Source organism: Sinocyclocheilus grahami, unplaced genomic scaffold (genome assembly GCF_001515645.1).
Source record: "Sinocyclocheilus grahami isolate Dianchi unplaced genomic scaffold, SAMN03320097.WGS_v1.1 scaffold889.1, whole genome shotgun sequence".
Classification (NCBI taxonomy): Eukaryota; Metazoa; Chordata; class Actinopteri; order Cypriniformes; family Cyprinidae; genus Sinocyclocheilus; species Sinocyclocheilus grahami.
The window spans coordinates 357,629-374,341 of record NW_015506068.1 but is presented as its reverse complement, the minus strand read 5'-3'; the positions used below and the strand labels follow the sequence as shown (position 1 = coordinate 374,341).

Genomic DNA, 16,713 nt, shown 5'->3' with positions numbered 1-16,713 from the left:
CAAAAAAAAAAGTTTAAAAAAAATATTGTGTTTGTTATTTGAATTGCAAATGTGATAAGGATTTAACATCTTAAATTGCTGGTGCAATTAGTTAAAATAACCAAAAACAGTATAAAGTTTCCTAAACTCCAAACAGGATTTCTGGTCCACTTTTTCCTCATTTCCCTATTTTTTTTCTCCCTACCTGGATAACCTTATTGAGCAAGGATGCATTAATTTGATCAAAAGTGACATTAAAGACTTTCATAATGTGACAAAAGATTTCTATTCAGAATAAATGCTGTTCTTTTGAACTTTCTATTTAATCAAATATTCCTGAAAAATATGTATCAAGGTTTCCACAATCATATTAAGCAGCACAACTGTTTAACTGGAGTCATGAATGCTGAAAATTCAGTTTTGCCATCAAAGGAATAAATTAAAATATAACAAAATATAAAACAGTTATATTCACATGTAATTATATTTCACAATATTATTGTGATATTACACAATATTAGGGCTGAAGCTATCAAATATTTTAGTAATCGAGTATTCTACTGAAAATTCCATCGATTAATCGAGTAATTGGATAAGAAGATTTTTTTCTTTATTAAAGAGCAATACTAAATATACAAGAGAAAATAAGACAGGTCTCTTAAAATGAACAAGCAATTTGTTTCCTTTTTAGATAAATGAACATTTTTATTGCTGAAATTGCATATATTAATAACTGTGAAAACTAAACCCATTTAGTGCATTTAATTGCCATATTACATTCAAAATGCAAATACAAATATATAAAAATCAATTTCAAAGTACTTTAAAAAAGGTAAATAGTACAACCAAAAACTAAGACATAAATCTGAATAATAGTAATAAAAAAATTATAATAAAACCTAAACATTGTGCAACTTAACTTTCAAGTTTCAGCCTAACTACAGCTCAGGCATGACATAAGCCTTTACTGTCTTCTTAGAAGGCTTTGTGGCTTTTGTAAGAGGCAAAAATTACTGTGCAGGAAACTAACGTGGAACAAAAACAAGAGTCCATACACACAACATTTATTAAAGGGGTCATATGATGCTGCTAAAAAGAACATTATTTGGTGTAAAGAAATGTGTTTATGTGGTTTAAAGTTAATAAAACCCATTATTTTCCATATACTGTACATTATTGTTTCTCCTCTATGCCCCGCCTTCTGTCTGGCTGGAGCGACGACACAAAAACATTAAAACCCATTACAAACGAGGCATTTGTTGCATCCAGTAGGGACATAATTACTGATTATAATGACTTGTACTGTCTTTTTACGTGTTGCATTGCATCGTGCCACGTAAACATAAAACCCTGTCTGCATTTGTGATCAGAGAAATGACAAACAATAAGTGCTACTCCACACTGCCCAAAACTCGCGTTTGAATCATCAGTGGCAAATGATAAAAGAAAACGTACTTACGTGAGTCAGAACTGCCGGCATTTTAGTCAAACGCTACTCTCACAGGATCAGTAAACAGTCCTCCATAAAATGTGCCGGCGATCCACAGCACTAAGTTGAAGTATTCTCTCAGCGACCAGCACAGATCAGCTTTAGGCATGACGAAGCGGATATCATCCTCTTTTGGAAGACCAAACAAAGTAGTTTCGCTTTCACAAAGAAAAACACAACGGCCTAGCGTGAGCGAAAGCCGAAAAACACAGCATCTTCAGGACATGGCAGCAGCGGCAACAATACTACAGCGAGAATAAAAGTTACGCCTTCTTTCTTTGCATGATTTGGGAGGCGTTATGCAAATCTTCCCACATAGTGAGGTAGATATGTGGGGGCGTGTTCGAACAAGCCGTTTTAGGTAGGTGTGGCTGACTCTTAACTTTTATAAAGAATATCTCTTTGGATTTGAGACTTTAGTCTTTGCAACTTTACAGATCTTCTTTATGCACGAAGAGCTTGTAACACTCCAAAGAGAAAGAAAAAAATGAAATCGCATCATATGACCCCTTTAACACATTTTTCAGCAACATGAATTTCAAGTTATTTGGAGAATAAACCCTCTTAAATGTCTCTCTGCATACTGGTGTGTGTGTGTGTGTAATCCTATAAAGCAGCATGTGGTTGCAAACACAGTGCTCTCTCTGTATGTAGTTACCGTAAATGCTAGGGATGCACCGAAATGAAAATTCTGGGCCGAAACAGAGAATTCTGGATGTGCTTGGTCGAAAATCGAAACCGAACATGCTTTGTAACAATTATTTATTTTATTAAATAATATAAAGTAATTTTGTACGACTTTTTAATTTAACTAAATTTTAATGACACAGAATTTAAAAAACACAAGCCAATAAAATAACCACACATTTATTGAAAGAAAATTGGACAGAAAATATTATTTTTGCAATAATATTGCAAACAGAATTAGCCATAACTGTTGTTGTTTTTGACTAATTATCCAAATAATGTATAGTCCTGCAAACAGGGTTTTTCCTTTCTCAAAATGCGGCGGCGCTGGTACCATCCTGATCATGTACACACAATGTACCCACCCTTCAAGTGGCTAAAACAAACACTTTTTACAAGCAACATATTTTAGGTGTTATAATACTTATAGCTATGATTAAGGAAAATGACAATTATAAAGTTATGTTTTATTTTCTCTCACCTAATGTTTTATTGTTATTTATTCTTAAAATAGCCTTATGAAATGTTTTCTTTGTCCTCAGAAATTCTGTGTTGTGTATCTGGTTATAAAATGAAGGCATAAAATATAATTTATCTTTAAATTATTGAAAATTAAACTTTTTGGCAAACAAAGGGGGTTTACTATTAAAATGAAAACATGGAAGAAATGTTGTGTGATCATTCCTTAAAAAATAAAGTTTTCATAATTTGAGTAGTAGTAGTACCAGTATGTACATTCTGCCGTGAATACCTTTACATTTCTGTGTGTACATGATGATAGTTTTACTCAAATGAAATGGTGAAACGCTCATGAAGTTACTCTCAGAGCAGTTCATGTCCTCATTGAGACGGCAGACGCTGAAATCACCACGAGCGTCACGCCCGCTTCAGTGTGTGTTTGTGTGTGGTAAAGGAAAACGCCCGCCTGCCATTCATTCATTCATAGAGATATGATCGTGTAAATCAGTGGGAAATGAATAGAAATTATGGTTTTGTGTAAAGAAATGTCAAGTAAACATTTATAAAAATATAAAAACTCTGGCAAAGCTATTATTAACAGCAGAGCATAGCGGGGAGCAGATCAGTGAACGAGATTTTACCAGCGTTGCCCAGTACTGCAAACAGGAACAAGTATACTACATAGAAATTTCTTGTCGGCGCGTTATTTGAGCGGACTTGGCTTTTCCGGTGAGCATGAGCGGTAAATGACCAGAATGCACATTGATAGAGCGGAATAATGAACGGAGCGTCACACGGCGCAGTGCTGATGGCTGGAGGAGAGCAGGGGCGGTTCTAGACCACAGTAACTGGGGGGGCCAGACAGGGGCCACTTGTGCTTTTAGGGGGCACGATTTTAAAATTAATCTTAAACTACTTTAAGTAGCCTATTATTAATTCAGTAATTTTTCACCATGTAATGTATCGCTGCAATCTAGACGTAATCTATAACAATGTCAACTAAAATATGTCATATGACACACAGCAGCCACAAACAGATATAGGCTTATGTCTCTCCTGAAAAAACAAACAAACAATAAAACCATCACAGAAAATTGTAATGATTTCCACAACAAATAACATTACAAACAATCAATTTTTAACCATTAAAAATGGTTTTCTGTAGTGTGTTTTGGGACAAGTAAAACCATTACATATACAGTGGGGAAAAAAGGTATTTAGTCAGCCACCAATTGTGCAAGTTCTCCCACTTAAAAAGATGAGAGAGGCCTGTAATTTTCATCATAGGTATACCTCAACTACGAGAGACAAAATGAGAAGAATTTGAAGGTCCTGGAGTGGCCTAGCCAGTCTCCCGATCTCAACCCCATAGAAAATCTTTGGCGGGAGTTGAAAATCCGTGTTGCCCAGCGACAGTCCCAAAACATTACTGCTCTAGAGGAGATCTGGATGGAGGAATGGGCCAAAATACCAGCAACAGTGTGTGAAAACCTTGTGAAGACTTACAGCAAACGTTTGACCTCTGTCATTGCCAACAAAGGGTATATAACAAAGTATTGAGATGAAATTTTGTTATTGACCAAATACTTATTTTCCACCATAATTTGCAAATAAATTCTTTAAAAATCCTACAATGTGATTTTCTGGATTTTTTCCCCTCATTTTGTCTCTCATAGTTGAGGTATACCTATGATGAAAATTACAGGCCTCTCTCATCTTTTTAAGTGGGAGAACTTGCACAATTGGTGGCTGACTAAATACTTTTTTCCCCACTGTAACCATGTTTTATTCAGCAGGGTTTTTTTTTTTTTTAATATTCCCAAAATATATCATGAAATATCTCGATTCTCAAATATGTGCAAGTAAATGCATTTTGCACCTTTATAGATTATGTTAGTTCTCCAGTAAAGTAGGCTAATAGTATTAATCTATTAACTTTGCATAAAAATTGGTTTACTTAAGTACCAGATATAGAGCCATACTATTAAATATATTTAATACAACTGACTTTGTATTTAATGTGAAGTTAATAAAAACATAGTAAGTTACTAATTAAGTTAGCCTATAACACTTTCATTGTACAAAAAGAGAGCAAAGTACGTTTACACTATCAAAGAACATTTTCACTTCAGTCCAGCGAATTCAAGCACTCTCAAAAACTCCCATAATAATCTCTAAAGCTGTTCACACTGTAAAATTAATATCTTACTTACATTCGTACATCTTCACTTTGTTGTTTCTGATGAGATTATTAGCCAGAGATTTCAGTCAGCCAGCGCGCGCAGTGACGAAACAGCGTGTTTCAGCGGTGACTCATCTGAACGCCTCTGATTGGTCTTTGTATTTATAAACTCAACATAGTAGTATGGGATTGGTTATAATGCGCAGTGCTTTAAAAACATGCGTGTCTCTGGCTCTGTGCCAGCCAGCGAACGCAGATCTGCTGCTGGTGATGTTTTTATTTTTTTATATGCATAGTTTACAGGACAAACTGCACATTTCACCCAAAATTGTTTGGTGTGATATGATTCCAAATTTAGTGGGGGCCAAGCTTGTTGGTGTTTGGCTTAGTGTTATGTTAGAATCATTATTATACTCATACCTTTTGTTCTTTTAATATTTTTGAATTGTTTTTAGCTTTATTTTTTTTAGTTTTCATTTAAATGTTTTAGTTTTGAAATGTTGTTGTATGCATTTGTCATTTTTATTTTATTTATTTTATTTTCTTAAATGTGTGTATATATATATAGTATTTATAGAGTTTTAGCTTTTAGTTTTAATTACTTTTTCTTATTTGTAAGTCGCTTTGGATAAAAGCGTCTGCTAAATGACTAAAAGTAAAAGTATTACAATTTTACTGTATTTATCATCAAATAAATGCAGCCTTGGTGATAAAAAACATTTTTAAAAATCTTACAGACTTTTGAACGAGAGTGTACAGAAAGGTATATTATATTATTTTAGTATAATGCTAAATTAGTATTGTTACTATTGATAATAAAAAATAAGAAGAAGAAACTGTTGTTATTATAATAAACTGTTCTTATGACTGTTAATGAGTATTAGTAGTAGTAGTAGTAAACAAAAACTATACATCCTTTGTAGGAAACTAAAGAAAAACATTTCTGTTTCATTGCAAATGCAGTGAAATTGGATTTGTATAATAATTTGTAGTTACCAAAATGTTTGAAATTATGCAAAACGTGAGTGTTTTGCTTGTGCTTGGATAAAGCTATTTGTAGCATAATACAGAAAGCACAGTGATGCACCTTCACTTTGAAACACAGTTAAAGCATACTCATATTTTGATTAATTAACAGCCTTTTGCGGCTTCATAACTGCACAAGCCAATAACATGATTCCGATTTATTATTCAGATTAATTTTGCAGCCCTAATATAAACAATCATCATTTAATAAAAGATGCAGACCTAATAAGCCTCAAATACGCAAACTGCCTCACTGCAAGATTTTCCACATGCCTGTCTCTCCAGAGAGGAGTATAATCAGCAATAATACCCCTCCATTTTAACAAGGTGGTTGTTTATGTACAACAGAGATTCTTGGGCGTCATTACATTTGCAGAGTTTTCTGATAAATAAAGCACACTGAACTCCCACTGAGCTCATTATATAAAATTCTAATAAATAAATACTGTGGTAAAAACTGCAGCAACAAAAATATTTATAAATAGAAAAACAAGTCTGACTCACCACTCATCAGTAGTCTGTCCTCAAACGTGGCTCTGAAGGCGCCCAGCGGGGTCCGCAAGGCTTTCTTTATCTGCCCTTTAATGCCACTGACTGTGCGGATGGACGCACCCTCAAACTTTGCAACCTCCAAGACAGTGTTAAACATACCCTTGGAGTTGGAAAAAAAATAATAAATGTATAACCAAAGATGAGAGGGTCCAATTATGCAGAAAGAGCACGAAGTGTATATTTCTATAGTTCCCTGGTGTGCTGTGCTGTTACGCTCCTGATTTTGCAGGACTCCCTACCTGGATAAAGCAGGTGTTCTTAAAGATTTTATAAGGATATCCAATCAGTTTGAGCTTCTTCACAATTGTAACTGATTTGTCCAGGTCCAGAACCACTCCTGTGGCTGCGATGCGGAAACTGGCCTGAGGGGAAATAAGATAGGATGAGTCCAAGAAAAAAAGAGAAGCCTTTCATCTGGCTGTGGTTGTCGGACAGGGGACTCGGACTGAAGCTGTGACCCAGGCTACTCCTGTGCTCTCATCATATGCTGGTGTCTTACCTTGATACCTCCGACCGTCTGCACAGCCAGGAAGCCTGTACCCTGGGGTGTTATAGGCCCTGTACAAGAGTAGAAAAAGAAAGAGTGGAGTGTGCATGAGATGACAAGAAAGAGAACTGAGAAACACAGTAGAACTTCACAAATAATCGAATAAACTGACAGTCAGCAAGCTTGTGCCGAACTGCTCAAGTATTTGCACATTGTTCATTTCTGTGTTTTGATGCTGCTAAATGATTCACGTTGTTTTAGATGTTTGACCTACATAAAGAATATGGCATGAAGTTGCCATAGACAAAAAAGAAGTACCATTATGGATGCACCAATATTGAAACTCCTATATGTTTTGTTTGGGCTCCTATATGACATAAAAACTGTTATTTTTATTATTAGTTATTAGTTTTTATTATTAACTATTATTATTACAAACACACCAATATTTAAATGCTCCTAAGTCAATAATTCTTTTCATGACCAATAATCCATGTATGGATAATATTAAAAGTCTATACAGTTTATAATTAAATTGAAAATTTATGGCATGGAGTTGCCAAAGACAAAAAATATATATTTTTTTATTATTATGGATGCACCAATATTAAAATGCCCATAAGTTGATAATTATTTTCATGGCCAATAATCAATAAAGGAAAAATTAAAAAATTCTGTACAACTTATAATTAAACAGAAAATAAATTTATGGCATAGATTTGCCCCCTCAAAACAAAAGAAGTATTATTACAGATGCATCACGATTAAAATTCCAATAAGCCAGTAATTACATTAATGTAAAGTAATCCATAAATAAACAAAATTATATACTATGTTTAATTAAACAGAAAATAAAGATATATATAAAATATTAAAGATTTAAGTTTAAAAAAACCCGATTTAAATGCAAGTGAATTTTAGACATCACAACATTTTGTACAGTATGAAAATGGACATTCATTTTTAGATTTACTAAAGATTACATTACACATTGTTATTACATTTATATCAGTGTTTTAAATATTAACTTTAACTGAGCTTTAATTAGATGGCTGCAAATGCAATCTGAATGTAAAAATAGGGAAGATGAGCATGCAAAGTTAAATACCAGAGAGGTGTGTAAGGTTTGTCTCTCACCCCAGATGGTGGCACCGCAGTGCATGTGTTCAGGTGTGTATTTGAGTAGGCGGTGACGTCCGTTATGGTCCTCGATGTAGTAGAGGGGCATGGTCTGAAAGCGCCTCCAGCCCAAAGACAGGATGAGAGGGTCACGGGTTTTCAAGATACGATTGTGCCAGCGGTGTTTCTTCAGACGCATCTGTGCAGAGGAGATAAAGAAAGGACCTGAATGTTTTACCCAGTCCAGCCTTGTAATGGCATTTGGTTTGGCATTAAAGCAGGTGCCCTTCACTTTATTCACAAGGTTATCAACTACACTAGAAGTTGTAAAATATGCAATTGTCCGATACGAATAAGTCAAATAAATCCCTTCAGACTTACCTGCAAGTAGCCAACATTGCCCTCACTGGGCCCCAGTCCACCAAGGATGATGGGATAGTGGGGGTCAAAGTTGGTGACAAACTCACAAGGTAAAGCAGGGATCTCCACACGAACATACATGCCTGGCCTGAAGCCCTCATATTGAACACGAATTTCATCATCTACATCTTCGAACTCTTGCCTGTTCATCTACAGAAAAACAATCAGCATGAAATTAAAATTATGTTATTATTTATTCACCCTCATTTCGTTCCAAACCTGTGTGGCTTGTGTGAAACAAGTAAAAGAAGATATTTTGAAAAACATTTCAGCTGTTTTTGACCATACAATGAAAGTCACTGGGGTTAAAAAAAAAAAAAACATCACTGTATGGACAAAACACTAGGACATTTTACAAAATATCTTCTTTTGTATTTCACAGAAACAAAATAAATGCATACAGGACTGTAACATTACTTACATCTAATTAGATATATAAATATAAATAGATTAATTTAAAATTGAATGCTTTAGGCTAATTTGAGTTAGTACAGGGGGGAAAAAACAAAGCTTTACACATATTCTTGCTCTCCTCTACAAGGAGGCTGATCATGTCTCAACTTTGACCTCTGACCTCAGCCTGTTTCTGCATCTCCTCCTTCAGGTCATCAAAGTATGTGGCATCACCATCATCATATTGTGCATCGAACCTCTCCTTCAGCCGCCTCTTCTTCTCCAAACGTTTGTTCTTTTGAACTTCATCATCGTCAAGTTTCACTTGGGGAGCCTCCTCCTCTTCATCATCATCATCACCACCACCATTTATTTCATCATCATTCCCTCCCTGTGTTTAAACAACAATAAGTAATAAATAAAAAAGCACCACAAAATTTTGTCAGATGTAAATGCTAGAAAAACTATTTTTATACCTCAGCTTGGTCTTTATTCCCAGTCTTTGCTTTGTGAACCTGTCCTGTTTCCATATCTTCAAAATCTCCATAGAGTTCATCTAGAAAGGCAAAAGGGAGGAAATACATTATATAATACAGATGAACCACAATTTCAGTGGTCAATATCCAGCCAGTCTTTAAACCAAATCTAACATGGGCAAAAACAATAATATGCTACTGAACACACTTCATTACACTCAAAAGTTCAATACATTAATATAAAAAATTCTACAGGGCTCACTAAAATGATCAAGAAGGTACTAAATGTATCCAGTTAAGAACAGTAAGAGGTTTTCATTCTTTCTATCTTTTTTAAATCTGAAATTTTGTCCTGTTTATCACTTAAGACAAATTAATACATATTGAAGAAATCCAGGATTGTTAAATTTATTTTATTAATACTGACTAATTACCAGAGTACCGGTACTGGGTAACACCTACAACGGCTGCTGAATACGTCTGGTACATTTAGTTTTCTTACCATCTTCTTTAAGCAGTGTTGCAGCATCTTTATCCTCCTCCCATTTTCCAGTCACAAAACAGTCCCTGATAGAGGCTAGCATCTGAAAACACACAGTTGGCAAGAAAATGCAAAGGACATAGACAACAAATGGCATATTTATAAGCATTATGCTAATACATGTACATGTATATGCAAGTGTGTTTTTATACTGCATCTCACCTCCTCCTGATCCCAGTCATGGCTGTTGTCTGGCTGAAAGCGAGAGCAGTCCATCGCATCCGCTCGTACTTTCTTACTCTTCTCTGGCCGACTGACTTTAAATAAACCGCCCAACTCTTCTTCATCATTCGAATCCTCCTCTTCATCCCCCGTCACTGACAAAAATACATATAGCAGATACATTATAGCCCAGATTTATGTGCCTTATTTTTTTTTCCAATGAATACATTTAATAAGTCAGTCCTTATATATAGCATCCCTATTCCCTCCTTGTGTAAATAATAAATAAGTATTAAATAAAAAATGTAGTAAATAAATAAAATATAGCTTCAGATTCAGAAGACTCGATATACAGCACACAGGTCATGTGAACTGATTTTACAGTGTTTTTTAACCCAGCTTGGCAGACATCACTATGAATATTCATTAAATGGAAAAGGGCTGACTGAAGAGTCTTCAAAAATTTTTGTTTTGTTTTCACTAAAGAAATAACAGCATACAGGTTGGAATGGCATGAAAGTGAGTAAATAAGATTTGAATTTTGGAATGAACTAGAGGTTCAGAGACTCACCTGTGCCGTACACTAGCTTGCGCAGGTTTGGGGCTGCAAGCTGATGTCTTAAATATGCCTTTGTTGCTTTCTGGGCCAAATCCTCCTTCCACCGTAGTGCTCCTTCAATATAAACACACACACAAAACACATTCAACATATTCAGAAGGGGCTTTCAGAACAGTAAAATTCTATAAGAATAAAAGAGCACTAAGGAGAGCCTGGGGAAAATTAGTAGAGGTCGACGGATAGTGGATTTTGCCGATACTGATAGCTAGGTTGAACCACACTGGCCGATACCGATTAATTAACCGATAGTTTTCAAATTGATACTGAACAAAAACTAAAATAGTGCTTTATTAACAAAAACAGTACTGAATCATACTAGTAGTAAAAAATAAAATAAAAAATAGTAATAGTAAATGTTGAAATTAACGCACTCTAACAAGGAACAATACTTAGACAGCCTTCATTAATCTTAATGCTACAAATGGACTCTTATTTTAAAGTGTTACCATTTCATTTCATTCAACTGTCATGCTTAAAGATGCACATCTTTAAATATATACACAAAGGCTATAGCATTAAAATGATATACATATGGATATTGTATGTATACTCTCACACTTTAACTGCTTCTATTCTTGAACACTTGATGATTATCTAATCAAAATAAAAGCGCAGCGCTGAGTCTAGGAGAACTCACCGGTATCACACACACTCCGGACGCGTCGGGTTCAACTCGAGCAGCAGTCTAAAAAAGTTTATTTAATCACCAAACGGACACAAGTTTACTTCAAGAATGAACAATTTGGCATGGATGAGTTTGAAGTTCGGTGTTTAAAAAACGGAGCAAACGGAAAGAGAAAGCGCGACCTATATTATAGCTCTATAAATGAAGCACACAGACTTTATTAGAGCCACAGAAAGACAAACGTTTTGCTGAAAATGCACAATACACAATTCATTATGTACATTAACAACGATTCGAGACCAATATAATGTAATTTAATGGAAAACTATGTGAATGGCACGGCATTATTTTCTGAAGTCTCCCGCTCTGTTCAGCGTGCAGTATCACATGTCTAAACAAATAGCACATGCTGTCAGTGATTTCTACCGCTAGAGGCCGCTCTCGCACTGTGTAATGACAGCAGACCCTTCTCAGCCGCTCCAGCAATGGAAGCAACCCGGAAAACTATCGGCATGTATTTTTGTCGATAACCGATAGTTCCAGCAATCAACTATCGGTGCCGATTAATCGGCAAAACCGATACATCGGTCGACCTCTAAAAATTAGTATGAAGAAAAATGCAGCTTATGGGATCATTTAAAGGATAGGAAACAATTTTACATATAAAATACATATAACAATATTAATAAAAGTAGGCACTAAATTATGTCTGTTTTCAACTTCTGAGCTGAACATTCAGAACTTGTGAATCAAAGAAAAAGTACCTGCAGTTTCATAACCCATCTCGGCATCATCTGTGTCTATCTTTTCTTCCTCTGGATGCTTGGAGGACATCTTTGATTTTACAGTCCCATCTCCATCTTCATCCATATCAGAATCGTCTTCTTCATCCTCATCATCCTCCTCTGAGCAGAGACCAGAATCTGGACCCGAGCTTCTTTTTGCAGGCTCCCCTTTTTCCATTTCCTCCTTTTCTTCATCACCCTCCTCCTCCTCCTCTTCACTTTCATCTTCTTCAGTTTCCTCTCCTTCAATCTTTTCCAGCTCATCATCACTATCAGCAAAGGCAGGCATCTCCATGGACATCTCCTCAAACTTCTGTTTCTTCACAGGAGGAGCTGCTGTCTCAGCTGCTTTCTTATCATGCTTTTTTAGTGTTGTCACCCCCTCTTCATCCTCATCCTCTTCGTCCTCTTCTTCCTCATCCTCCTCTTCATCGCTCTCTTGCTCACCATCGTCATCTTCATCTTCATCAGCAAAAACAGCTCTCCTCCTCTCTCTCTGTGCTCTCTCATCCCATTCCCGGCTTTCCATAGGGTTCTGCTTCCTGACGATTAATACAGAGAACAAACAAGTGCATAAGTAAACAGCCAAATGTGTTTTTGTTATCAATCTCTGATGTAATTTCTGGGTGCTCAGGTACTGGGGCAATCCTTGAATACATTACAACAATATAATCAGAGCTGTTTAGCAAAACTTACTCATTTTCCTGCACCTCCTCTGGTGTCAGTGCAGCAGTTCCTGTGAACAGTGACACTTTGCTGGCAGCCATTTTTGCATCCAAAGTGGCTTGTGTTCCAATAAGAGACTGAACGAGTTCAGTGGTGGGCCGCACCTCCTCCTGGGACAGACATTTCTCACACCATTAAAACACTTAATATCCATCAGATCACAAATCGTCTTTAAACCTCAAGGTCATATTCACTGATGGAACAAAATCGAGTGTAAAAAGTGTTATTACTTGGTGTAATAAGCTGTGACTGCCCTGTAAACTGCAGACATTATTGCATCTGGTATTAAATCTACTGTAGGTAATGCAGTCATGGGGAGGACGTGCTGAGACTGAAATCTGACCTGCTGGTGGCTGGCATGTCCACTGGGCATATCGATGTAGACGGCGTCCTTATCATACACCAATCCCCCTACGCCGGCCATGGGGGCGTACAATAACCGTTCCTTAACATTCAGCGCTCTCTTCTTAATCACCTCCGGTAGAGGGCAGGGGTCCGGGAGGAAGCTAACATCCGCCACAGAGAAGTCGCCCACACCTATAGAGGGAGTTATATCGCAATGAACAGTAGTTCTAAGCAATATAATCATGCGTAGTTAGCGCAGCAAAATAAATACACTAATGTTCAAAAGTTACTGAAGTCTCATATGCTCACCAAAGCTGCAAATACACTTGTGGCGAGGGGGCGTGGTTCAGAGAGGTCTGCACCGGGAGAGAGAGGCAGGAGACGAGCGTGCGTAAGTAGGTCAAGCGCAAATGATAATCACCTGTGTCTTGTTTCAGTAATTGGTGTGGAGAGACCAGATAAAAGGGGCCACCTGGAGCATGGAGGGCAGAGAGAGACTGACTGGGAACGCGAGCCACCCGGGAAACCGGGCTACTAGAGCAAAGCATATATAGAGCTATATTCTGAGTTATTGACAGAGTTTGAATGCGCAGTGAGCGCCTTGTTCTGTTGTATTTACTGAGAGACTTGAATAAACACTCGCGTCCCAGTCCGCCGACCCCATCTTCTTCCTTCCTCCCTCTTGAACTATATTACACTGGTGCCGAAACCCGGGAAGGAAGAAGAACGCAGATGCCGGCATGCAGTCCCCGTCAGGATCGCCATTTGCGGAGGTCATCCAGTCGCTCGCAGGTCTTCACCAGGAGCACCATCAGACCATCATTCCATGACCTCATCCAAGCCCAGCAGGAAGACCGCGAGCTGTTCCAGAGCTGGATTGACTGGGAGGTTCATCCGGCAAGCAGTAGCCCGGCGGCAGCTCCCGTTCTGCCGCTCTCTCCACACCAATTCCTTGACCCACTCCCCGCTACTAGGGCAGCGGGGAGGCCTGGGCCGGCCTGCTGGCGTTGCGGGGACCCAGGTCATTTTATCGATCGGTGTCCAGGGATGGCGGTGGGGACACTGACCCGGGTCCCGGATGCCCCGCAGGCTGCCCCCGATCAAGCTGGCCTGTACCAGATACCCGTGAGTATTAAGGGGGGTACATATCAGACTTTGGTGGATTCGGGATGCAACCAATCCTCAATGCATCTCAGCCTGATTCAGCTGGAGGAATTGGATAGGAGCCGCATGGTTAAGGTTCGGTGCATGCACGGGGATGTGGTGGACTACCCCTTAATGTCGGTGGCTATTCAATTTCGGGGACAAAAGCATAGAGTAGAGGTGGCAGTTATCCCGCACCCCAGACATTAGCTAATTTTGGGAACAAATTGGCCAGGTTTTAAGGCGTTATTGGGGCATTTATGTGCGGGTGTCTCTTGGGAGGAAAGAGAGCAGGAGAGGGGGGCGGTCGCACAGGTGGGAGAAGCTGAGCCGGGACCAAGGGGGACTGAGACAGGGGAAGGGAGCGCTGTTGAGAGGAGAACCCTCACAACGTGCGATGATTTTCCCCTGGAGCAGTCCCAGGACGAAACGCTCAAAAATGCTTTTGAACAGGTCCGTTCCATCGATGGGCAGCTTCTCCAACCGGCTCGACTGCTCTACTATCCCTATTATAAAAGACCGGTTGTATAGAGTGACCCAAGACACTCAGTCAAAACAAGATACAACCCAATTGTTGGTACCAAAAAGCCGTCGGGAAATGCTTTTCCAGGCGGCTCACTGTAATCCGATGGCCGGGCATTTGGGCCAAACAGCGACACTGAATCATCTAATGACCCGATTTTTCTGGCCGGGCATTCATGAGAACATGCTCAAGTGGTGCGTGTCTTGTCGTGAATGTCAGCTGGTGAACCCACCGGCCTCCCCAAAAGCACCAAAATGCTTTTGAACAGGTCCGTTCCATCGACGGGCAGCTTCTCCAACCGGCTCGACCGCTCTCCTATCCCTATTTTGCTATTATAAAAGACCGGTTGTATAGAGTGACCCAAGACACTCAGTCAAAACAAGATACAACCCAATTGTTGGTACCAAAAAGCCGTCGGGAAATGCTTTTCCAGGCGGCTCACTGTAATCCGATGGCCGGGCATTTGGGCCAAACAGCGACACTGAATCATCTAATGACCCGATTTTTCTGGCCGGGCATTCATGAGAACATGCTCAAGTGGTGCGTGTCTTGTCGTGAATGTCAGCTGGTGAACCCACCGGCCTCCCCAAAAGCACCATTGTGCCCTCTCCCTCTTATGCAGGTCCCCTTTGAAAGAATTGGCATGGACCTCATCGGGCCATTAGAACGATCTGCACGTACTGGACCGGAGAACAAAACTCCGCTCTTTGGGGCGGCTCTCTATGGAGAATTTGTTGCAGGCTCAGGGCAGAAAAGCCGGTTGTACAACAGGGGAACCAGATTACGCGAATTTGCACCGGGAGAGAAAGTACTCGTATTGTTCCCAACTTCTAGTTCCAAATTACTCGCCAAGTGGCAAGGAACCTTTGAGGTCACACGGCGAGTTGGAGATCTCAATTATGAGGTAGTGCGCTCAGACAGGAGCGGAGCACATCAGATTTACCATCTCAATCTCCTTAAAAAATGGAGCGAGGCGGAGTCAGTGATGTTGGCGGTGAGCGGAGAGGAAGATCTCGGGCCAGAAGTGAACACCAAAAGCCAATCTCTTGCTCTGGCCCCAGGAGGAGATCACCTCTCGCCCTCCCAACTCACTGACGTGGCCAAGGTGCAAGCAGAGTTTGCAGATGTGTTCTCGCCTGGTCACACAGACCTCATCCAGCACCACATTGAGACTGAGCCGGGGGTGGTGGTTACAAAAAAAAAAGTAGTTCAGACTGAATTAGAGGCCATGCTAGATATGGGAGTAATAGAGGAATCCAACAGTGATTGGGCGAGCCCGATAGTTTTAGTGCCTAAAACGGACGGCTCAGTCCGGTTCTGTGTGGATTATCGCAAGGTGAATGCCGTGTCGAAGTTCGACGCGTATCCAATGGCGTGGGTTGACGAATTGCTTGATCAGCTGGGTGCTGCTCGATTTTACTCGACACTGGATTTAACGAAGGGATATTGGCAGATCCCCTTATCACCAATATCCAAAGAAAAGACGGCTTTCATATTTGGATGACATTATCATCTATAGCAATGACTGGCAGCGGCATATGCAGCATCTGCGGGCGGTCCTGAGATCGCTGAGATGAGGTACGGTATCTGGGCTTCCACTTGGCTCACGGGCAGGTGCATCCCCAACTTGATAAGACGGCAGCAGTTGCGACCTGTCTGAGACCTAAGACCAAAAAGGAGGTGAGGCAGTTCCTGGGGCTGGCGGGATATTATAGGAGGTTTGTACCTAAGTATTCGGACCTCACCAGCCCGCTGACTGACCTCACTAAAAAGGAAGCCCCAGACCCGGTCCAGTGGACGGAGCAGTGCCAGCAGGCTTTCACCCAGGTAAAGGCTGCTCTGTGTGGCGGGCCGCTCCTGCACTCCCCTGACTTCTCTCTCCCTTTTTTGTTGCAGACTGACGCGTCGGACAGGGGGCTGGGTGCGGTCCTGTCCCAGGAGATAGAGGGGGAGGAACGGCCGGTGCTGTACATCA

At 39.6% G+C, this 16,713-nt stretch overlaps 1 protein-coding gene across 1 annotated transcript in view; it reads right to left on the bottom strand.

Annotated features, from left to right (window-relative positions):
- Positions 1-16,713, bottom strand: part of LOC107563793 (BMS1 ribosome biogenesis factor) — a 32,223-nt gene that overhangs the window by 8,408 nt on the left and 7,102 nt on the right. Inside the window, exons 8-20 of the mRNA XM_016248748.1 lie at positions 13,071-13,264; positions 12,698-12,837; positions 11,981-12,543; positions 10,544-10,645; positions 9,973-10,127; positions 9,772-9,853; positions 9,270-9,349; positions 8,975-9,184; positions 8,362-8,550; positions 7,999-8,179; positions 6,874-6,932; positions 6,614-6,736; positions 6,327-6,474 (exon numbers count right to left, since the gene is read on the bottom strand). Coding sequence (XP_016104234.1) covers positions 6,327-6,474; positions 6,614-6,736; positions 6,874-6,932; positions 7,999-8,179; positions 8,362-8,550; positions 8,975-9,184; positions 9,270-9,349; positions 9,772-9,853; positions 9,973-10,127; positions 10,544-10,645; positions 11,981-12,543; positions 12,698-12,837; positions 13,071-13,264 — 2,226 coding nt within the window. The remainder of the gene's footprint in view (positions 1-6,326; positions 6,475-6,613; positions 6,737-6,873; positions 6,933-7,998; positions 8,180-8,361; positions 8,551-8,974; positions 9,185-9,269; positions 9,350-9,771; positions 9,854-9,972; positions 10,128-10,543; positions 10,646-11,980; positions 12,544-12,697; positions 12,838-13,070; positions 13,265-16,713) is intronic.